Below are 25351 nucleotides of genomic sequence, written 5' to 3'. Positions count from 1 at the left end.
TGTGTCCACTCTTGAAAAGAAGGATCACAAATGGTAGAGAAAACCTTCCACAATGATAGGGGATACCAAATTGGGTTGCTTAAATTCTGAAATCCCTTTTGATCGATGCTATTTAGTGGCTCATAATGTGCCCCTGAGCTTGAGAAATTGTTTTCTCCGGCAGGTCACACTCATCACTGTCTAGATAAACTATACAGAGTCAGGAGGTTCCTGCAACCTACGTAAACTGTCTTTACAACTCAACCACACCAGCAAAGAAAGCGAGCTGTGGTTTACAGTACCTCCAGTAGTCTAGTTCTTCCTTGTTATGAATTATTCATATTGCGCAGATGATCTCAACCTCATAACGGTTTATTTCCATGTGAGCTGTGCAGCACAGACTGATGATGACAGTCGCTCAGTATTGAGAAGGTAAGCCTTCATAGCACTGTAATTATTATTAATGAATCTTTAGAATATTCGAACTGTAATACTAACATTAATTCAGAAGTGAGTCTAATGTATTTTCTTGATAAAAGGAATCAGGTTTGCCAACCGCCCAGAATTTCCAGGACAGTTTGCAAAAATCGGTCACTTTTTTTGCCCTGTCCGTAAAAAAAATGAAGGCATTCCGTGATTTTTTAACCCCTTTACCCCCAAGGGTGGTTTGCACGTCAATGACCAGGCCAATTTTTACAATTCTGACCACTGTCCCTTTATGAGGTTATAACTCCGAAACGCTTCAACGGATCCTGGTGATTCTGACACTGTTTTCTCATGACATATTGTACTTCATGATAGTGGTAAAATTTCTTTGATAGTACCTGCGTTTATTTGTGAAAAAAACGGAAATTTGGCGAAAATTTTGAAAATTTCGCAATTTTTAAACTTTGAATTTTTATGCAATTAAATCACAGAGATATGTCACACAAAATACTTAATAAGTAACATTTCCCACATGTCTCCTTTACATCAGCATAATTTTGGAACCAATTTTTTTTTGTTAGGGAGTTATAAGGGTTAAAAGTTGACCAGCAATTTCTCATTTTTACAACACCATTTTTTTTAGGGACCACGTCTCATTTGAAGTCATTTTGAGGGGTCTATATGATAGAAAATGCCCAAGTGTGACACCATTCTAAAAACTGCACCCCTCAAGGTGCTCAAAACCACATTCAAGAAGTTTATTAACCCTTCAGGTGTTTAATAGGAATTTTTGGAATGTTTAAATAAAAATGAACATTTAACTTTTTTACACAAAAAAATTTACTTCAGCTCCAATTTGTTTTATTTTACCAAGGGTAACAGGAGAAATTGGACCCAAAAAGTTGTTGTCCAATTTGTCCTGAGTACGCTGATACCCCATATGTGGCAGTAAACCACTGTTTGGGCGCATGGGAGAGCTCGGAAGGGAAGGAGCGCTATTTGACTTTTCAATGCAAAATTGACAGGAATTGAGATGGGACGCCATGTTGCGTTTGGAGAGCCACTGATGTGCCTAAACATTGAAACCCCCCACAAGTGACACCATTTTGGAAAGTAGACCCCCTAAGGAACTTATCTGGATGTGTGATGAGCACTTTGACCCACCAAGTGCTTCACAGAAGTTTATAATGCAGAACCGTAAAAATAAAAAATCATATTTTTTCACAAAAATTATATTTTTGCCCCCAATTTTTTATTTTTCCAAGGGTAAGAGAAGAAATTGGACCTCAAAAGTTGTTGTCCAATTTGTCCTGAGTACGCTGATACCCCATATGTGGCAGTAAACCACTGTTTGGGCGCATGGGAGAGCTCGGAAGGGAAGGAGCGCCGTTTGACTTTTCAATGCAAAATTGACAGGAATTGAGATGGGACGCCATGTTGCGTTTGGAGAGCCACTGATGTGCCTAAACATTGAAACCCCCCACAAGTGACACCATTTTGGAAAGTAGACCCCCTAAGGAACTTATCTGGATGTGTGATGAGCACTTTGACCCACCAAGTGCTTCACAGAAGTTTATAATGCAGAACCGTAAAAATAAAAAATCATATTTTTTCACAAAAATTATATTTTTGCCCCCAATTTTTTATTTTTCCAAGGGTAAGAGAAGAAATTGGACCTCAAAAGTTGTTGTCCAATTTGTCCTGAGTACGCTGATACCCCATATGTGGCAGTAAACCACTGTTTGGGCGCATGGGAGAGCTCGGAAGGGAAGGAGCGCCGTTTGACTTTTCAATGCAAAATTGACAGGAATTGAGATGGGACGCCATGCTGGATGTGTGGTGAGCACTTTGACCCACCAAGGGCTTCACAGAAGTTTATAATGCAGAGCCGTAAAAATAAAACAAAATTTTTTTCCCACAAAAATTATTTTTTAGCCCCCAGTTTTGTATTCTCCCTAGGGTAACAGGAGAAATTGGACCCCAAAAGTTGTTGTCCAATTTGTCCTGAGTACGCTGATACCCCATATGTGGGGGGGAACCACCGTTTGGGCGCATGGGAGGGCTCGGAAGGGAAGGAGCGCCATTTGGAATGCAGACTTAGATGGAATGGTCTGCAGGCGTCACATTGCGTTTGCAGAGCCCCTAATGTACCTAAACAGTAGAAACCCCCCACAAGTGACACCATTTTGGAAAGTAGACCCCCTAAGGAACTTATCTGGATGTGTGGTGAGCACTTTGACCCACCAAGGGCTTCACAGAAGTTTATAATGCAGAGCCATAAAAATAAAACAAAATTTTTTTCCCACAAAAATTATTTTTTAGCCCCCAGTTTTGTATTTTCCCTAGGGTAACAGGAGAAATTGGACCCCAAAAGTTGTTGTCCAATTTGTCCTGAGTACGCTGATACCCCATATGTGGGGGGGAACCACCGTTTGGGCGCATGGGAGGGCTCGGAAGGGAAGGAGCGCCATTTGGAATGCAGACTTAGATGGAATGGTCTGCAGGCGTCACATTGCGTTTGCAGAGCCCCTAATGTACCTAAACAGTAGAAACCCCCCACAAGTGACACCATTTTGGAAAGTAGACCCCCTAAGGAACACATCTTGATGTGTTGTGAGAGCTTTGAACCCCCGAGTATTTCACTACAGTTTATAACGCAGAGCCATGCAAATAAAAAAATTTTTTTTTCCACAAAAATTATATTTTAGCCCCCAGTTTTGTATTTTTCTAAGGTTGGCAGGAGAAATTGGACCATAAATGTTGTTGTCCAATTTGTCCTGAGTACGCTGATACCCGATATGTGGGGGGGAACCACCGTTTGGGCGCATGGGAGGGCTCGGAAGGGAAGGAGCATCATTTGGAATGCAGACTTAGATGGATTGGTCTGCAGGCGTCACATTGCGTTTGCAGAGCCCCTAATGTACCTAAACAGTAGAAACCCCCCACAAGTGACCCCATATTGGAAACTAGACCCCTCAATGAACTTATCTAGATGTGTTGTGAGAACTTTGAACCCCCAAGTGTTTCACTACAGTTTATAACGCAGAGCCGTGAAAATAAAAAATCTTTTTGTTTTCCCACAAAAATTATTTTTTAGCCCCCAGTTTTGTATTTTCCCAAGGGTAACAGGAGAAATTGGTCCACAAAAGTTGTTGTCAATTTGTCCTGAGTACGCTGATACCCCATATGTTGGGGTAAACCTCTGTTTGGGCACACAGGAGAGCTCGGAAGGGAAGGAGCACTGCTTTACTTTTTCAACGCAGAATTGGCTGGAATTGAGATCGGACGCCATGTCGTGTTTGGAGAGCCCCTGATGTGCCGAAACAGTGGAAACCCCCCAATTATAACTGAAACCCTAATCTAAACACACCCCTAACCCTAATTCCAACGGTAACCCTAACCACACCTCTAACCCTGACACACCCCTAACCCTAATCCCAACCCTATTCCCAACTGTAAATGTAATCTAAACCCTAACCCTAACTTTAGCCCCAACCCTAACTGTAGCCCCAACCCTAACCCTAGCCCTAACCCTAGCCCTAACCCTAACCCTAACCCTAGCCCTAACCCTAGCCCTAACCCTAGCCCTAGCCCTAACCCTAGCCCTAACCCTAGCCCTAACCCTAGCCCTAGCCCTAACCCTAGCCCTAACCCTAACCCTAACCCTAGCCCTAACCCTAGCCCTAACCCTAGCCCTAACCCTAGCCCTAACTCTAACCCTAACCCTAGCTCTAACCCTAGCCCTAGCCCTAGCCCTAACCCTAGCCCTAACCCTAGCCCTAGCCCTAACCCTAGCCCTAACCCTAGCCCTAATGGGAAAATGGAAATAAATACATTTTTTTTATTTTTCCCTAACTAAGGGGGTGATGAAGGGGGGTTTGATTTACTTTTATAGCGAGTTTTTTAGCGGATTTTTATGATTGGCAGCCGTCACACACTGAAAGACCCTTTTTATTGCAAAAAATATTTTTTGCAATACCACATTTTGAGAGCTATAATTTTTCCATATTTTGGTCCACAGAGTCATGTGAGGTCTTGTTTTTTGCGGGACGAGTTGACATTTTTATTGAAAACATTTTTGGGCACGTGACATTTTTTGATCGCTTTTTATTCCGATTTTTGTGAGGAATAATGACCAAAAGCCAGCTATTCATGAATTTCTATTGGGGGAGGCGTTTATACCGTTCCGCGTTTGGTAAAATTGATAAATCAGTTTTATTCTTCGGGTCAGTACGATTACAACGATACCTCAATTATATCATTTTTTTATGGTTTGGCGCTTTTATACGATAAAAACTATTTTACAGAAAAAATAATTATTTTTGCATCGCTTTATTCTCAGGACTATAACTTTTTTATTTTTTTGCTGATGATGCTGTATGGCGGCTCTTTTTTTGCGGGACAATATGACGCTTTCAGCGATACCATGGATATTTATATCTGTCCTTTTGATCGCGTGTTATTCCACTTTTTGTTCAGCGGTATGATAATAAAGCGTTGTTTTTTGCCTCGTTTTTTTTTTTTTTTTCTTACGGTGTTTACTGAAGGGGTTAACTAGTGGGACAGTTTTATAGGTCGGGTCGTTACGGACGCGGCGATACTAAATATGTGTACTTTTATTGGGTTTTTTTTTATTTAGATGAAGAAATGTATTTATGGGAATAATATTTTTTTTTTTTTTCATTATTTTGGAATATTTTTTTTAATTTTTTTTACACATTTGGAAAATTTTTTTTTAACTTTTTTACTTTGTCCCAGGGGGGGACATCACAGATCAGTGATCTGACAGTTTGCACAGCACTCTGTCAGATCACTGATCTGATATGCAGCGCTGCAGGCTTCACAGTGCCTGCTCTGAGCAGGCTCTGTGAAGCCACCTCCCTCCCTGCAGGACCCGGATCCGCGGCCATCTTGGATCCGGGGCTGGAGGGAGCAGGGAGGGAGGTGAGACCCTCGCAGCAACGCGATCACATCGCGTTGCTCCGGGGGTCTCAGGGAAGCCCGCAGGGAGCCCCCTCCCTGCGCGGTGCTTCCCTGCACCGCCGGCACATCGCGATCATCTTTGATCGCGGTGTGCCAGGGGTTAATGTGCCGGGGGCGGTCCGTGACTGCTCCTGGCACATAGTGCCGGATGTCAGCTGCGATAAGCAGCTGACACCCGGCCGCGATCGGCCGCGCTCCCCCCGTGAGCGCGGCCGATCGGCTATGACGTACTATCCCGTCCAGGGTCAGATAAGCCCAGGGCACCTCGACGGGATAGTACGTCTAAGGTCACAGAGGGGTTAAAGCTCAAGAAACTTATACAGGTAATTGTAACTGTAATTATCATTATTTTAGAGTATTTGCAAATGATGTATTCATATAATTATGGGCTGTAGACATGTGTGACTGATAATCATAATGATCTATTAATGGTTTTCCAGTGTGTCCCAAAAAAATATTGTCTGTCCGTGATTTTTCGATAAGACGTCCAGAAAATATAAAAAGTCAAATTGGCAACTCAGAAAAGAATATCTCGTTAACATGCTGCAGAGTTCGTGTTTTCTTCACACTTGTGTTGGAGTCTATTGATTCGAAAGGCACTGTAGTCTGAAGCACCATCAGCAACACTGGAGAACTAATAGGAACCTGACAGACCCCCTTATTGGTTTTATGTTTTATTTGGGGTGTATGCATCCCCAGCATGTTATATTATGCTTTGTCACGTTATTTCTGCGATAAATTAAAGTGGCAGCTCTCTAAAAGACCACAACAATATAATGACCAACACTTATCCAGACCAAATTTTTCCATGACAGATTATCAATGACCTTATATAGTACTAGATGGTGGCCTGATTCTAACGCATCGGGTATTCTAGAATATGCATGTCCACGTAGTATATTGCCCAGCGACGCAGTATATTGCCCAGCCACATAGTATATTGCCCAGTCACGTAGTATATTGCCCAGCCACATAGTATATTGCCCAGTCACGTAGTATATTGCCCAGTCACGTAGTATATTGCCCAGTCACGTAGTATATTGCCCAGTCACGTAGTATATTGCCCAGTCACGTAGTATATTGCCCAGCCATGTAGTATATAGCAGAGCCACGTAGTACGGTATGTTGCCCAGTCACATAGTATATTGCCCAGCCACATAGTATATAGCAGAGCCACGTAGTATATTGCCCAGCACAGAGCCACGTAGTATAGAGACTTAAAAAAAATAAATAAACATATACTCACCTTCCGAAGGCCTGTTGAAGTCCTGCTATACTCACCCTCCGCCGCCTTTCCTGCTCCTCGCCACGCTCCCGAGACCGCTCCATTGCAAGCGGCAGCTTCCGGTGGGCCCAGGGCTGGTGTGAGCAGGACCTATGATGACGTCGCGGTCACATGACCATGACGTCACGGCAGGTCCTTGTCGCACACCAGCCCTGGGACCGGAAGCTGCTGCTTGCAATGGAGTGATCCCGGGAGCGTGGCGAGGAGTGGGAAAGGTGGCGGAGGGTGAGTATAGCAGGTTTTTTGTTTTTTTTTATTCTTTTTAACATGACCTATTTTTACTATTGATGCTGCATAGGCAGCATCAATAGTAAATAGTTGGGGACACAAAGGGTTAATAGCAGCGGTAACTGAGTGCGTTACACCGCGGGCCGTTACCGCTGCCATTAACCCTGTGTGAGAAGTGAGTGGAGGGGATTATGGAGCGGGTGCCGGGCAGTGAGTGCAAGGGAGTAGGGAGGGACTAATTGGACTATGGCCGTCACTGATTGGTCGCGGCAGCCATGACAGGCAGCTGCCGAGACCAAGCAGCGAACGAATAACCGTGACAGAAGGACAGACAGGCAGACGGAAGTACCCCTTAGACAATTATGTATATAGATAGTGAACTTTCCAAAATTACAAAGTCCTTTTCAATGAAGAATATGATAAAAAGGAATTCAACATATTCCTCATCTGTCTACCACCCTACCTGCCCTCATTGTTCTTCTAATGACTTCAGACGAACATTCACTGTAATCCGAACCTCCCTCTCCCATCTCCAGGACTTCTCTCATGCTGCACCAGTATTCTGGAATGCACTACCATAGACAATCCGATTAATTCCTATTCAAAGTTTCAAGCATGCCCTAAAAACACATTTCTTTAAACTAGACTGTCACCTTACCTCACAAATCTAATGAACTATCCCCTGCTCTCTCTTCCATGCACTCAGTAGCACTTTCTATCTGTACTTGTACAGATCCTGGCTGGTAACCGATTCATGCGGCGTTAGTTGAATTCCCCTATTTATTATGTAGATGTCTGGACGTTACACAACAAGTACTTTTTTTTTACTTTTTTTTCTGTGTCTTCCTTATTTCCTCATAGATTGTAAGCTTGTGAGCAGGTCTCTCATTCCTCTAGTATGCATTGAACTATGTGTTACTCTGTTATGTCTTGACTTTTAGATAAACCTAGACACTGGAATAAATACACAAAACACATTATTTTGCTTGTCAAAATGGTCATAGCTTTATTTAAATCCCAGGATTAAAACAATCACAGTATTAGTCAGGTGAAGCGCTAGTTCTGTGATATCCCAAGCACCGTGCCCGCCCAGAGTGACGTTACCATTACGGCATCCTTGAGGCTGGCCACCAAAGCCGAGCCTGCTTACCACCATGAGGTTTTACTAGTTAAAATGAGTCCACCTTAACTTGTCTGCAACTTCCACCTGACTCCTAAACCACAAAGCTGTGGCAAGTTATAAATTTCGAGTCACATATGACACTTTTAGCCTTTTTTTTTTTTAATCAAACACCTATTTCACTTCGGTAAACCGATAAAGAAGACACCCCTGCAAAAACATTCAGGAGAATAAACTTGGCAAACTTCCGACTCACAAAGAGTCATCCTTTGAGCTGTTAAAGCACTTAAAAATAAATATCGAAATATCGCCAATGGCCAAAAATGTGGAAAAGTTGGCGTTTCTTCTTGCAAAACTTGGTAGATTCCACATTACAAATACAAATTTAAAAAAAAACGGTTCAGATACTGTCAGGGCTCGCTCACACTTGCGACTAGACAAATGCAATCCGATTAAAAAAATCGGATTGCATTCGGACCAATGTTATTCTATGATTGTGTGCTCATCTGTATTTTCAGCTCCAATCGGATTGAGTAGGACTGAAGAAAAATGTGGCGTGCTGCGATTGCATGCGAAATTCAGATGGCACCCCAATACAAGTCTATGGGTGCGTGTGAAACGTGTCACCCGAGTACAGTGTGATTCCCACGCACACCGACAACAGAGGAGATGGAAAAATTACTTTCAAAAGATGGAACACATGCACAGCAAGCCATTTCGACATTGCCGCGCATGTGTTCATCATTTTGAATGTTCACTGAGCACTTTTTTAGGAGGGGTCCAGGCTGAATCTGCCTGAAAAAGACGCCATGTGCACATACCATTACAGTATGTTCAGACTGAGGTATTAGATGTGGATTTTGAAGAGTATTCAAAGAGTATTTGAACTGTTTTTTATGTGGATATTGAAGTGGATCCATTTCAAAGTCCATGTAAAAAAAATATCCATGTGAACCTGGCCTTATACTGACCCTCTTCTTTGGCAGGATTACCCCCCTGCCCTTGAAGACTATTTTTCACCGCAATTTTTTTAGCAATCATCTCAATGATGTTGCCCTGTATTATGCCTTTGTGTATTTTCTATTCGTTTTGATATCTCACATTTTAGGCTTATCTTTGACACTGCAGAGAAGGTGGGACCGTTTTGCATTTTTAGATATCTGCAACCTAGAAATATTGGCAGCAAACCAGTGTGCCGATGTAAATAATAGCAAACAAAATTGCAGTCATAGACAGCAGTCAAATACAAAACCTACAGGTATAACAGCACATGTACAGAAACAGAAAAAAGTCAATGAATAAAAGATTATAACATCCTAGCAAAAAATAGGGGCTGGATACCGGTGGAATCAGCAAGTGCCTGTGAGGTGAACGTAAGCTATTTCTGCCATGAGCAACTGTGAGCGGTAAAAGTCAGAGGTCTGTTTCAGTTCTCTCTATTTTTTATTCACTCTTTTACTACAGCTTACTGTAGCATCACAGTATTTTGCTATAGCCATTGTCTAAACACATGCTATATGTATTGTTCTACCACTTGATTGTCGTTATTCCTCTTTTATTCTCTCCATGCACCATTTTCTATACTCTGTATTCAATATGTAATTTTCCTGAGACGATAACACCAATAATCCTATATTCTACATTTTATATTTTTCAATTAATAAAGTTGCCATTTCAATACATAAACTGTCATACCTGTAGGTTTTGTATTTTTAAATATCTGTTAAAAATGTAATAAATACAAATGTATTGTGTTGGACTGGGACTTACTGCATTATTAACCTTTTGTTACTATTATTATTAAAAAATGTATTTATTATTAAAAAAAAGATTATTTTTATCATTTTTTTATTAACTCTTTTTTTATTATTAACCTCTGTATGTAAAAAAAGAAAATGCTTATCCCCCTCAACTGATAGCGATATACATGATGGACCTTTCAGTTCTCCCGTAGGTCCACGTGACCGGGCTCTTGACTGTTAGAAACATACTTAGTATCGACCAGAAGCCAGCCTCTCTACTGTAATCATATTAGACTAAAAAATTTAGTTCTTATTTTCCCCAGAGGAGGCGCTACAAAGAATGGTTATTGGCAGGTTTTCTCACTGATCACTGGGAATCCCACCATGTCTGGCATCCAAAAATAAGGACTTAGGTAACATGGACCCCTCTGGTTTCTTAACCATCCAGCACTCTCATCAACTTTGTTGGCTTCTATGACCAATTGCTGACAATGATTTGTTGGAGACAGTACATAGTTGGTTAAAGGGAACCTGTCAAATGAAAAAACCCTATTGACCTGCAAATATTGAGTTAATTTGCAGGTTAATATCGTTCTGATGCCACCTGTGGTATTCTGTCGGTGGGGACCGATGCTGCTTTAAGGGGTCCTCTGGAGTGATGTTATGGCAGCTAGATGGTATAACTTCCCACAGGTGAAGTATGTCCCCAGGGCTCTCGGTGTGTAGATGGAAGATGGTGAGGAGTGCAGCAAAGAATGAGGACACAGGTTTGCAGTCTCTTTACCATGGTTTACTGAAGACTTCAGCATCCGCATTCCAGAGCACCAGATCACAGGGCAGGCAGGGTCTGGCCGGCTTGAAGACAAGTTAGGAGTCCTCTTACCCAGGTGGAAATCAAAAGCCTTCCTCTAGCGCCGTGGTGTTGTAGTTCCTTACGGCTTAAAGCTCCACATAAGGTCCTTACAGTTGTTATCTCTCTCTCTGTAGGATAGGACATAACCCGCATGACTGGTGGCTTGAGGCTGTTTATAGGGACTTTAGCATGCCCCGGCCTCTGAGGGGTGCCACCGTGCCTCCTGGGTGTTAGATCGGACATGTAACGTAGAGTTCAGCTGTCCTGCCGGTCTCTGATGTAAGCCATAGAGGTCCTTACACCCTCGATGTTCCGGCTACCGGTCTCTACGCCTCAGAAGGAGGCAGCCTGCTCGGGGCTGGTCTCCCCCTGGTATTCTCTCCTGTGCTTTGCTCTCCTGCACGCTCTCTGCAATGTATTTGGCTTTCTCAATGTCTATTTCCAGGAGCTGCTGCCTCAGACTGATCCAGTCTGTGTCCTGGCAAGAAATAACTAACTTTCCCTAGAGACTACCAGTTATATATATATGGAGAGTCACCTAGCAAGTAGGATCAAAAGCTCCCCCTGGTCGCCTGGAGTGTGAATGTGTTGCATGTTTGTGGTACCTGGTTGCAGTTATCGCTTCTTGCCTTCAAGCGTAACATCCCTCTCCCTGTGAGGAAAGCAATGCTACTGTGATGACCAGGACCCTGGGGCGCAACATATACAGCAATTGACCATATGCAGGGTGCGAGTGAGTGACATTTTATAGAGGGTATTACTCCTAGTGCCATGGTATATGGGCCGTATGGACAATTATGCCATGGGCAAAATTCATAAAAACACAAAATTTAAGGGAAAACAGGGAAAGTAGCAGTGTTGTGACCAGCATTGAAGATTTGGAGCAGATTTTTTGGCAAGTGCCATTTTGAACTGTATCAGTGTCAGAATGATGCCAATACAGTTGGCTCTTCTGGTAGAGATGGGAGTATATGATCCTGTCAGCTGAAGGCTGCTATAGACCAAAGACTTACTAGACATCAGTATCTTGGCGCAGGCGGCAAATTTAGACTGCACACACCATCAGGATGAACCCGATAGCTTCCTGATAGGATAAAGATTAGCTGCCATAAGACCACGAGGAGAAAACCACACCAAAGGAAGTGTAGACGCTGAAGCCTGGGTATTTCCACATCAGAGAATTCTAGGAGACTGATACTTAAGTGTGAAGAACTGTGAAGCAATAATTATGGAGGTAGGCCACAAGTGTGTGCAAATCATCCAGACAAAACAAAGCTACTGCAGAAGGATTGCTAAAGGTCAAGAGGTGAGTGGAGGGATGGGTGTGACGACACTGTACTGAACTGCAAGACAGCGATTGAAAGACTTTGCGGTGTGGCAGAAAAGGTGCTGAGGTAGGCTATGATGGTAACAAGTATAATATACTGGCAGCCACCAAGCCTGTTGTATTTTATAAGTGTTTTAACCACCAAGCTGTTTGCCTCATGTAATCTATTGGAAGCACAAAACTTGTTGCCTCTTGTATAACCACCAAGCCTTTTGCCTTATGTAAACCGGTGGAACCACAAAACTTGTTGCCTCTTGTATAACCACTAAGCCTTTTGCCTTATGTAAACTGGTGGAACCACAAAACTTGTTGCCTCTTGTATAACCACCAAGCCTTTTGCCTTATGTAAACCGGTGGAACCACAAAACTTGTTGCCTCTTGCATATTTTTGTAACCACCTTTCTTGTTGTCTTTCGTATATTGTTGTAACCGCTAAGGATTTTACCTCTTGAAAGATGTTGTAACCCCCAAGTTTGTTGCTTCTTCATGAATAACGTTCTCTTGTGTACTCTTTCATCCTTCCATCATCCGTTAGTGGGAAGCTGTACCTCCAACGATTGCTGTATTGAAAATATATATGGTGAAGCATCATCATCCAAATCTACTACCCCTTATATATTTGTAATCTTTTATTTGCAAGAAACCCTTTAAACAAGTAGTGATTGTTAAAAGTGGAGATTGGAGAATCTTAACTCAATAATTCATCGATGTTAAATGATTCTTTAGGTAATTGCAGATAGCACAGTGCCTTATAATAAAGAACAGTTCTTGCAGATTTTTGGTAATTTTTAGCTTTATTCATGTGTATGACATTTACTAAACATTTCAAGGACTTGAGCAGAGTATATTAGATGTTACCCTGAGATTGTTTGTTATGTTGTTATGTTGTGGTCAATCATTCTTGCATTATTAATCTCGAGCTTCTGACGTACCGCACCCTATACACATATCCTGTTTTGCTACATGCTTATTTTAACATAGGTACTAACAGGTACAGACAGTGTGATATGTCTGCAATTTACAGCCAAACAGATCTGTAAATAGGTTATAAAACTTGGGACTGAATGAAAAAATATTACAAACTAGATGGCAGCCCGATTCTAAAGAATCGGGAGTCTAGAATCCATATATACTTTATTTATTCAAATGTAAGAATAATACAATTAATAAATAATAGTAAGAAAGAACAAAAAATGGCTGCACTCACCAGCTCTTGACAATTCTTGTTATTTAAGGTACAGTTACACAGGATCCATGAACATGCTTATGAGGGGAGGGATGAAAGACATCAGACTTAGCACGCTGTTTGCGCTTATGTGCGGCATCGGCGGCTTTTCGCTCTGCATCATTACCATACTTTATATCAGACCTGATCTTACGTGCGCCATCATAAGCTTTGGACTCTGTGTCATTAGTATACTTAACAGTGTCCATGCGCTTGCATCTATCCTCTGTACTCTTGTTAGCACGCTGTTTGCGCTTACGTGCGGCAGCGGCGTCTTTTTGCTCTGCATTATTAGTATACTTTCTATCAGACCTAATCTTACGTGCGCCATCAGCAGCTTTGGGCTCTGTGTCATTAGTATCCTTACTATTAGAGCTCATGTTGGCTAAGCTAAACAGCTTTAAGCGTGGTGGTGGCAAACAACAGGTTAATAAGAGGCAGTGTCAGGTAGTAGGAAAATAGCCAGTTAATAATAGGCAATAGTTCTTCGCAGGAATGCAGATATTAATAAATAGGCAGTTTATATTGCAGAGAAATTGCTGGGCAATAATGGACAATGTCCTTATGTGGCAAATAATAGAGCAATATACCCAATGTGGCAAAGAAGAGGTTAATAAACGGCAGTCTCTCAGTATAACAGTCAGTGAATAATAGGCAGTATATGGAGAAAACACCAAACAAAAGTTCAAAATTGGTGTGAAAATGTCACTGAACCACTTCACAACTAAATATATATAGTTTTGGTAAATGGTATTATCATTTTTTTGACGAAATTCGGCAGGAGCTTGAAGAGCAACGTCACTGGGCCCGCCTCCACGCAGTAGAAACTTGCTGTGAGGTAAAAATTCAAAAATCACACCAAAATGGCGGGCGGAGTGTGTCACAGTACGGCACGTTTCTGATTGGTCGCTCGCAGCAGGCGGCAACCAATCAGACACTGGACACTGTTGACGTCACTTATCTCCGGACATTAGCTCCGGACATTATCTCCGGACGTTAGCTCCGGACATTATCTCCGGACATTAGCTCCGGACAGGAAGTTGGCACAAATTGCAGGAAGTAGTATTCTAGGCAATTATATATTAGATACAGTGAATATAACATGAAGTTACTCCAAGAATTTTGTATATTATTGCTTTGTTCGCTGGAAATGTGGCTCCGGGCCATTTTGCTTATGGAGGCTGAGATTAGTGACAGCAAAATTCAGGTGAACACTATAGACTTGAATATTGGATAATACATAAAGGGCTTTCCTGTTTGGTATGTTTATGGCATATCCGCACGATACAGTATAAATGTCTGATAAAAGTGAGTTGATCCCACCACTGGGAATGGGACCCCATGGTGCTCAGCTGTCCGTCGATTCGTGGCCAGAAATGCGAGTCTCTCTCCATTCGTTTGCATAATGTCGAAAGTTACAATTGCCGATCGGCCTCTATTGTGCAAACATATACTAAGCAGTCACCCCGTCCATTAATTGGTATGCTGTCTATTTAGTATTTTGCACCTGTGTTGCTGACATCTTTGCTACATGGGTTGGCTGCATTTGTTCAGAGACCTGGGCAGGTAAGGCTACTTTCACACTAGCGTTAACTGCTACTGAACAGCCGTACAGCCAGCTCTTCCCTCTCCTAGTGTATCCTCACCCACCCCCTGCAGACTGTGAGCCCTCGCGGGCAGGGTCCTCCCTCCTTATGTACTCGTGTGCCTTGTTATCTGCTCATGTTTAATGTATTTGTCTATATTTGCCCGTATTCACATGTAAAGCGCCATGGAATAAATGGCGCTATAAAAATGTATAATAATAATAATAATAATAATAATAACTGCAAACCGTCACAAAAACGTCTTTTTCCCGAAAAAACGGATGCGTCAAAAAACTGCAAAACGTATGCAACGTATACAGCATTTCGACGGATCCGTCGCAAATCCGATAAACGGTTGCGTTGAAATGCTGGATGTGTTGCATACGTTGCATACGTTTTTACCATCCGTTGCATCCGTTTTTACGATGGATCCGTTGTTAAAATGGGAGGCACCAAAATTTGATTGGCTACTGGAAACTAAGGGAAATCTATATACTGACTGTATTTACAGCCCATCTTTGAGGGTTTTAGTTTAGTGGCAAGGATGAATGGTGTACTTGGGAGGATTGCGAGTTTGGTTACTGATGTTATATTTGAGACGAATCGCCTGGATATCATAGTGCGGGAGAAGGAGGCGGCAGCAGAAAGACGGAGGATGCAACGGAGAGTGCGACGATTCTGGATACATCCAATCAATGAGCTGCGGATGACCAGGGGTGTCCAGTCCACTCTCTATCTGGAGTTGCGGTGCAACCCACAGAAATTCTTTAATTATGTACGGATGAGGATGGAACATTTCGATTATTTGGTTGGAAAACTAGAGGATGTGATCCAAAGGCAGGACACAAGGATGAGGCTTGCCATCACACTGGCTGAGCGGCTCCTGGTGACACTGCGGTAAGCATCTTTTCTTTATGTCATTGCTCATATTGAATGTTATTACATGCTGCAGAGAAAACTGCGCTGACACATTGCGCAGCATTTTCTGCAGCATGTAATTTTTTGGTTTGTTTGAGGCCATTCCACTGGTTTTTTTGTTCTTGTGTCATTGGTCATATTGAATGTTATGACATGCTGCAGAGAAAACTGCGCTGACACATTGCGCAGCATTTTCTGCAGCATGTAATTTTTTGGTTTGTTTGAGGCCATCCCACATGTTTTTTTTGGTTGATGGTCTGTGCAATTTTTTTTTACATTTTTTTTTCTGCAACTTCCTAGCTACGGGTGAGTCTCTGACTTCACTCCATTTCCAATTCAGGCTAGGGATTTCCACTATTGGCGGAATTGTGAAGGACACATGTCGGGCGATTTGGGACACTTTACAGCCGGAGTATATCCCACAACCATCAATGGAGATCTGGTTGAGAAGTTCCGAACAATTTGAGAGAATTTGCAATTTCCCAAATTGTGTTGGTGCCGTGGACGGCAAACACATAAGGATTGCTAAACCGGCAGGAACAGGATCAGAGTACTATAACTATAAAAAATATTTCTCCATTGTACTCATGGCTATTGCAGACGCCAACTGCCGATTCCTTGCTGTGGACATAGGAGCGTTTGGCCGGTCCAACGACTCACAAGTTTTTAAAAACTCTCCAATGGGTCGCTGCCTGTATGGAGATACATACAATTTCCCGCCAGCAAGACCGCTCCCAGGAACAAGTGAACCAGCCATGCCATATGTGTGTGTAGGTGATGAAGCCTTTCAACTGTCGCCGCACCTACTGAAACCATACAGCAGCCATGAATTACACCGTACCAAGCGGGTATTTAATTACCGTCTTACCAGAGCAAGAAGACTAGTAGAGTGCTCTTTCGGTATATTGACTGCAAAGTGGAGAGTTCTGCTGACGGCAATAAAACTGGAAACCAAAACTGTAGACGATGTTGTCAAGGCATGTGTGGTGCTCCATAATTTTGTCATTTCAAAGGAGCCCGTTACCTTGGATGACGAAGAATTGGAGACAACCTTGTGGGATTACCGCAGTGCCTCTGTTCGCTCCACCGGTTCTGTTACTAGGATGAGGGACCAGTTTGCGGATTATTTTTTGTCACCTGTTGGGCGGATTCCATGGCAAGACATCATTGTGTGACATGTTTTTCATGGCTTTTGTTGTTTATGTCAAAATTGTGTTTTTTTTGCAACAAAAAAAAAACAAACCCAAACTGTGGTTTGCTTGGTAATATAAAACCATTTTGTTATACCTTTAAAATGTTTGGTGTTTCCTTTAATATTTACCCTATTACCTTAATGAATCAACACACAAAGTAGATTTTAAACCAGTAAAGATTTATTTAAAACCTTGATGTTTTTTTTATCTTTTTAAAAAAACATTTTTTTTTAATTTTCCAAATAAAGTTTTTTTCAACATTTAGAAACTTTTAGAAATATGGGACTACAAGTCCTGGTAGTGTCGGGTGGAGTAACTTTGGGAGGAGGGGCTGGAATGTTGGACCACATCGGTAGGTGGGACTGGGGAAACCCTACTTGTTTGTTCTGCAGTGGAAGGGGGGTGAAAAGCAGGAGGCTGACTAGAGGGGGGTTGTGTTGGGGTAGTTGTAAAACTGAATGGGGATGAAAAGCTGGGCAAGGAAGACGAAAACACTGGGGAATACATTTGGGTTGGGGGCCTGGTTTGGTATTGGGACTGTCGTTGATATGGTGTTGGCATGGTGTGGAAATGGTGAATTGTATGAGTGTGGAGGTGTGGGGGTAGATTGGGATTCGTTGAGGACCTTAAGAAGAGCGTTATGGCAGCTATTCATTACCCTCATCTGCTGGTCAAAAGAAAGCTTCTCCATGCTCCTAAGCATGGATTGAAAAAAAAGATTTGCTGGAGCTTGACTTACATCTAAATGCAGCCTATCCAAGCGACTGCTGATTTCCTGGTGGGTTTCACTGATGCGTGATTGCACCATGTTGAAACCAGCAGTCACTTGTTCTCCCAAAATTTTAAAAGAACTTTGGAAGCCTGCATTTAGATGTAAGAAGTCAGGAGCATAGCTCCTTTCCTGACCCCTCTGACGCTGCCGCCACGAACCTAACGGTGGTGTACAGGTGGCAGGGTCAGAGGGGTGGGGTAAAGGGAACGCTATCTGTTGACCATCAGATGCGAGTAACGAAGGCTGCGCTACAGTGCCTGAGGTGGATGAAGTGGAGGGGACAGAGGGGTCAGAGGTGTGGGGCCTACCGATGTGGTCCCCGGTGGCGGACTCAGGAGGGATCGCTCCAGAGGGCGCAGAGGAAGATGCAGGCGCACGGTGGCTGGAGTAGGTGCTGTGAAAGAAAAAACAAAAACAATTAATATATTGATATGGAAAAGCCCGGACTGAAACAAAAGTTTTGTGATTAGACAGGTTAACATGGTTATTACTGGGATGTTGAATACTTACACTCTACTCAGCATTGTTCGCCTCAGGAAGGAGAGGGCAGGGGCATATCTATATGTTCTCTTCTTCCATCCTGCTGAGCCACTCGGGGCCTGCATCTCCTGGTTAAATTCCCTCTTAAAGCGATCCCTCAGTGACCGCCACCGCTTCCTAACCTTGCTACCTGTGAAGACAGGAATGAAGAAAAAAAAATGGTAAATGCAAGACATTACATTCAGCTCTAAACATCACTGAAAAGTGAATACTTACATAGTTTGCTCTGCTGCTGTGGAAGAAGGTCCTCCCACCTCGGAAATATGTTCTGGCATACTTCCTCCCAGAGCCGACGGGTGACACTGGTGTCAGCATGCCTGCGGTCAGCCATGTTCCACAGCGGCTCCCGCTCGCGAATCTCCTCGATGAGGGCTTCAATTTCAATGTCATAATCTTCTGTGGGAGCACGCTGTGAAGCCTGTGAGAAAAAAAATATAAGAAAAAAATAAAAATTAGTACACTGAGAAAAAAAAATGACCAATCGAAGCCAGCCCAAAAAGCAACTTACTGATGGCCGACCGCGGCGTTGAGTCCGCCGACTCTGGGAGTGCCTGGGAGAACCTTCATGGTGTGCAGCAGCAGCAGCAGCAGGAGACTGAAATAAAGGAGAAAAAAAATTAGCTTTAATGTATGTATATGTTTTCTTGGTTCCGTTGTATCTGAAAATCTGTTTCGTGTATGGTGCTGGTGTATGGTGTGAAGCAGGTGTTTCACAACTACTTACACTTGGTTCCTCCTCCACTTGTATATCTCCACCCGTCTCGGTCCCTTCTGACAGCTCCTCATCGGATTCTGATTCCTGTTTAAACATAATAAATGCATGTAGTGAATAAAAATTAAGAAAATTAAAAAAAAAAAAAATTGGGTTACTTACCGATACACGCTGTTGCTGTGGAGGAGGGCTGCCAGAAGAGGACATTGTGTTCCTGGTGGCTGTGGTCCTGGTGGCTGTGGTCCTGGTGGCTGTGGTCCTGGTGGGTCTGTAAGTTAAAAGACACTTGCAATCTGCTCTACACATTGAAGTAGCAGATTTGGGGTCTTCAAAACTTACTTTTAAGAATTTCCGGATGCGGTCCAGGTGGCTACGGCCAGTGGCTGTGGTCCTGGTGGCTGTGGTCCTGGTGGGTCTGTAAGTTAAAAGACACTTGCAATCTGCTCTACACATTGAAGTAGCAGATTTGGGGTCTTCAAAACTTACTTTTAAGAATTTCCGGATGCGGTCCAGGTGGCTACGGCCAGTGGCTGTGGTCCTGGTGGCTGTGGTCCTGGTGGGTCTGTAAGTTAAAAGACACTTGCAATCTCCTCTACACATTGAAGTAGCAGATTTGGGGTCTTCAAAACTTACTTTTAAGAATTTCCGGATGCGGTCCAGGTGGCTACGGCCAGTGGCTGTGGTCCTGGTGGCTGTGGTCCTGGTGGCTGTGGTCCTGGTGGGTCTGTAAGTTAAAAGACACTTGCAATCTGCTCTACACATTGAAGTAGCAGATTTGGGGTCTTCAAAACTTACTTTTAAGAATTTCAGGATGCGGTCCAGGTGGCTACGGCCAGTGGCTATGGTCCTGGTGGCTGTGGTCCTGGTGGGTCTGTAAGTTAAAATACACTTGCAATCTGCTTTACACATTGAAGTAGCAGATTTGGGGTCTTCAAAACTTACTTTTAAGAATTTCCGGATGCGGTCCAGGTGGCTACGGCCAGTGGCTGTGGTCCTGGTGGCTGTGGTCCCTACTCTATCTGCAATATAATAAGTATAATGGATTTATAGTTAGACCACCACAGAAATAGGTAATGTTTACCAATAAACACCCTGTTAAAATGTGAGAAATGGCTGAAAACCAAAACCCAAAAACAGGTGCACGTTATACCATTCATTTCCATGTCCCAAAAAAAAAAAAAATAATTTAAAATGAGACACCATGGAAACATATTTAAACAACCTCCCCCAAAAAACCTTCCAAGGATACCCTTTAGTAAAAAATGAGCCCTCAACCAACTCTGTATTGCATGTGTAACCATTGGTACATACACCAGTTTAAAATTTACCTTTATGAAATTATACTACGGACAATTTTTTAAACATTTTATTATTATTTTTTTTCGTTTTTTTTTTTAAGTAATCACAATGGAGCAGAAATGCTCTTTATTTTAAATACAAGTACATCACCTTGGAATGGTTTCAACAGTTAAAAAAATCAACACTTTGTAAAAAAAAAAAAAAAAACACATTCTAACCACAAGCTGCAGACCACTAGACTTTGCAATAATACATCAGATTAAAAAAAAAAAAACACACACAGGCTGCACAAACCACTATACTAGTAAATACATCAAAAAAGTACATTAACCAATATGACATTGACAAATGCACATGCAACCAACAAAATGCACACAAACGTACCTGCAAGCAGAGTCATAACGCAAGCATAACACATGAACAGGCGTAATATTGACAAAGGCATAATAAGGTGCACGTGAACACATACATACAAAAGCACACAGCAGTACAAAAATACACACACACACACACACACACACGGCCATCAGTCCTCCGGCTGGAGCTTGATGTCTTCACAGTGGCAGGCCTCGGAGTGGATCTGGACTGTAGCAGGGCACTGGCTGTTGCAGGACGACGGCAGGCCTCAGGTTGGATTCAGGTTTTAAAAGCTCTTGCTGTAGTCAGTACGGCATACACAAATGCGCACACACACACAGGCAGCAGGGCGCGGGAGCGCCGCTTAATACCACTATACACCAGCATCCACCCAAGGGCTGATATTGCGTTATTACACGCACCACTATCTGGCATTCCAGTGTGTAGCTTCGTCCACAAGGACCTTCTCCTCCCCTACTATAAACATAGTAAAGCGATTATATGATTAAGGCCCTGGTTGGGCCGAAACGTCATAGTTACTTCTGGTCGCTTTCCTTGTACTATAATTATACTTGTTAATAAACTTTCCATCACCTTGCAAATATACACATAGAGTGTGCGGTGTACTATATTTTATCACACACACACACACACACAAAAATGGCAATATACTCACACTGTTGGAGTGTCTCTGGTCCTTGCTGCCAGGCTGGGGTCTTGGTGTCAGGCTGGGGTCTTGCTGCCAGGCTGGGGTCTTGCTGCCAGGCTGGGGTCTTGCTGCCAGGCTGGGGTCTTGGTGTCCGGCTGGGGTCTTGGTGTCCGGCTGGCTGGAGGCTTCTTCTTTCTTCTCTCTGGGTCTTGCTGGCATATGTGTGGGTTGAAGGCCCAGACCAGGTTTATATAGATTTGGGGATGTCTGGCCAATTAGATAAAAAATCCTGTTTCTGAGCATGCTCAGTAGAAAAAAAACGTATTGCAGCGCTGCATTGCGTCGTACGACGTGTCTCGACGCATCCGTCGCTCATAGACTTTCATTGTAGCAAAAGACGCATGCCGACGGATGCGCCGAGACACGTTTTATTGTCGGAGCCAAAAAACGTTACAATCTACGTTTTTCCAGACGACGTGTCGCCTAATTTCGACGCATCCGTGGAAAGACGTATACCGACGTATGCCAATTCGTCGCAATGCGTCGCCAATACAAGTCTATGGGGAAAAAACGCATTCAGCAAAATATTTTGCTGGATGCGTTTTTTCGGCAAAACGACGCATTTTAGCATATTGCAGTTAACGCTAGTGTGAAAGTAGCCTAAGTGGTGCTGCCCCTTTTCAGCTGTATTTTTGAATTTTTGGAGGACTTTCAGTCCTCTTTTGTGGCTTTGCTACTAAGTTTATTGTTAGGACTCGCAAGTGTGAGGACCCTTGATGTTGGGTTGCAGGTTTGCATATCTTTGCCAAAATATCGACCAATACCTCACATATTTATATGTATTTTATGCACTTTATTTTTCAAGGTGCAGCCAAGCCCAGGACGTTGGGTCTTGTATACAGGGGTGTACACTGGGATGCATTTAGAGAGTGCTGGCCTGCCTGCCTAATCGAATAGTATGGGCGTGAGCCGCGTGACTAATAGGCTGTGAACCAGACACTATGCATTACCTGCATATATATATATCTTCCATCCTGGTATATATGACCTCCATCTTGGTATATACAGTATGTTCCCCATCCTGGTATATATGTTCCCCATCCTAGACCCATCCAAGTATATATGTTCCCCATCCTGGTATATATGTTCCCCATCCTAGACCCATCCTAGTATATATGTTCCACATCTTAGGCCCATTCTGGTATATTTGTTCCACATCCTGGTATATGTATTCTCCATCCCGATGTGTATGTTCTCCATACTTGGCCAATCCTGGTATATATATGCCACTCATCATGGGCACATCCTCGGTATATATGTTCCCCATCCTGGTACATATGTCCCTTGTCCTGGGCCCCATCCTGGGCCCCATGCTGGTATACATATCCTGCATTCTAATATATATGTTCATCATCTTGGGCCAATCCTGGTATGTGTCCCTCATTCTGCCATTGATCTTTAATGCATAGGGAAAAAAAGATTCTACTCACCTTCCCTCCACTCTCATGCCAAGTGACGTCCTCTTCTGAAACCAGCAGCTGACTTCAGTGTGCAAGCGACGTCACTCCCATGTTCCCCCAGTCATGTGCACACCGACATCAGCTGCTGGCCTCTGATTGGCCGGCAGCATGTATTGCAGCTCACGGGCCTGCGCCACAAAACACTTCAGCTGAATGTGTGTCTGAGGACAAACATCCAGTTGAAGTTTGCGCTGACGTCAGCAGGCTCCTCACTCGCACAGGCCCGGTCGCAACCTCTGTGAACGCAATCGTTGCGACCCTGCATCTGAAAGCTCCAATTGTGGCTGACAATAGGAAGATTTAAGTACCAAATTACAGAGTATGGGAGAGGCTCAGGAAAATGCTTGAAGGTTATTCGGTGAGGAATGTAAAAAGATGGAAGACCTAAAGAGGTCTTGTGAGGACCATAGATAACGTGTGAGAAGTATCCAAAGATTTGTTTGGTGTTTGGAGATATATGGAGAAGACAGATTATGGACGGCCTTGTAAATTGTTGTTAGTAGTTTGAACTGGATTCTTTGGGGAATTGGAAGCCAGTTAAGGGATTTGTGAAGGGCAGAGCTGGAGGATTAGAGAGGGGAAAGAAGGTTTAATTGGACCACGGAGTTAAGAATGGCCTGGAAAGGTGAAAGATTGTTAGGAGGCCACAGAGAAGGACGGTACAGTAGTAGAGGTGAGAGATGATGAGAGCATGCACTATCATTTTAGTGGATTTGGGATTCAGGAAAGGATGGCAAGGGCTTTGATGTGTGGTTTTAAGGACATATCAGAGTTATTGGTTACACCAAGGCAACGGACATGTGATACAGGAGACAGTATGAAGTCATTCTTTGTGATAGGTACTGTAGGTCTGATAGGGGGGATGAGTGAGATGGATGAAAAATGATCAATTTGGTTTTGTGCACATTGAGTTTCAGAAAGCGTGATGAGGAGAATATATTATAGACACTCTGGGATTTTAGCCAGCAGAGAGGTGAAATCTGGGCCATTGTTTGTGTACGTCAGGACAGGCTATTCACAGCAGGAGACCATTGTAGAAAAGAAATCTGAATTTTCAAGAGGAGACCCATGAAAAATAAGCTTAAAAATTCTCAATAAAGTACATGACAGTAAATTCTCTAACCTGGACAGCTCCTCTACTTTAAATATAACACTGCCGAAGTTGATGGTCCATCTTAGTATACATCCAGTGGATTTTCTTTAAGAGTTTTCATACCTTCATACCTTCGCAATAATACACAAGTCTTGCCTTAATACTCAGGTTGTTAAACTATCCTTTTATTTATGCAGATATCAAAGAAGATTTTCTACAAAAAAAGCCTAACAGAAGCATGGCAAACTGCAACAATACCCAGGAATTTCGGCATACCCTTTATGCGGTCACCTACACCATCATACTGATACCTGGCCTACTTGCAAACAGTGTTGCTCTATGGCTTCTAAGGGGCTTCATCAACAAGAAGAACAAGGCCATTATATTCATGATCAATTTGGCGTTGGCTGACCTTCTTCACGTCTTGTCACTACCCCTACGGATTTATTACTATATAAACCACACATGGCCGTTTCGGACCTTCCTATGCTTGCTGTGCTTTTACCTTAAGTATCTCAACATGTATGCAAGTATCATGTTTCTAACTCTGATAAGTGTACAGCGCTACGTCTTCACCGCAAACCCTTTCAAAGCCAAAGGATGGAAGAGGAGATATGATGTCGCCATCTGTGTAGGTGTATGGATAGTGGTCGGAGCTGCCTGCCTGCCTTTCCCAATATACCGAAGCTCTGGTCTAAGCAACACAAGTACTAGTTGTTTTGCTGATCTTGGAATGAAACAGATGAACACCATGACCGTTGTCATCATGCTTGTAGGGGCAGAGTTGTCTGGTTTCTTGATCCCTCTGATGGTTATTGCATACTGTACCCTAAAAACAAAAAAACAATTAAAAATGGACTCATTAGGGTGCGTAAATATGAAGGAGAAACACAAGGCTTTAAGGATGGTAGTAACCTGCGCATTTGTGTTTTTTATCTGCTTCACTCCATATCACATCACTTTCTTTTTTTATGTAATGTTCAACTCGAATATAATCCATAACTGTGCAGTGCAAAAAGTTGTTATGGATCTCCACCCATTCTCTCTGTGCCTGGCCAGTATCAATTGTTGCTTGAACCCAATCTTGTATTATTTTACTGCATCAGAGTTCCAGAATGAATTGGCCAAGCGTAGCTCTTCGGTGGTCCGTGTTCATCTCATGAGCAAAGAAAGTGTTTCTTCCATTAGGTGATCCCTTGATTTTTTTTTCAACTCCAATTTATTTATTTTACAACGATATTATTGAGTTGTTCATGAAATGCATGTTCCTATGCCAAGGTGAATTTTCTTTAATTTTTCAAATTTGCAGAGCACCTTTAGAAATGGCATGAATGACATATTAGATTGGTAGGGAATATCTCTATTGCTTCCTCCATTAGCTGGAGTCAAAAGTAATATCAATAGATGGAAGGGCTGAAACTTAGTTGATGTGGGTTAGTAAAGTTTCCTTTCCACTTTTTCATGTAATCAAATGCACTGACAAATGTTTTTAGTTTTGATAAATGGACCTTGAGGATATCCAAACTATCACTAAAGTGTTTCTA

General features: G+C 42.8%; 1 protein-coding gene across 1 annotated transcript; it reads left to right on the top strand.

The window, feature by feature from the left end:
* Nucleotides 1-355: 355 nt before the first annotated feature.
* Nucleotides 356-25130, top strand: P2RY10 (P2Y receptor family member 10). The gene is made up of 2 exons (XM_069746886.1): nucleotides 356-411; nucleotides 24005-25130. The coding sequence occupies exon 2, from the start codon at nucleotides 24046-24048 to the stop codon at nucleotides 24997-24999; it is 954 nt and encodes a 317-aa protein (XP_069602987.1). The 5' UTR covers nucleotides 356-411; nucleotides 24005-24045; the 3' UTR covers nucleotides 25000-25130.
* Nucleotides 25131-25351: the final 221 nt, after the last annotated feature.

This window comes from Ranitomeya imitator, chromosome 2, assembly GCF_032444005.1.
Source record: "Ranitomeya imitator isolate aRanImi1 chromosome 2, aRanImi1.pri, whole genome shotgun sequence".
NCBI classification, from domain to species: domain Eukaryota; kingdom Metazoa; phylum Chordata; class Amphibia; order Anura; family Dendrobatidae; genus Ranitomeya; species Ranitomeya imitator.
Note: the sequence above shows the minus strand (reverse complement) of the source record. Positions and strands in the feature narration are given on the sequence as shown.

Bases quoted from the DNA above. Each gene is read 5' to 3' on its own strand.
- P2RY10 (XM_069746886.1), top strand. From the start codon at position 24,046: ATGGCAAACTGCAACAATACCCAGGAATTTCGGCATACCCTTTATGCG.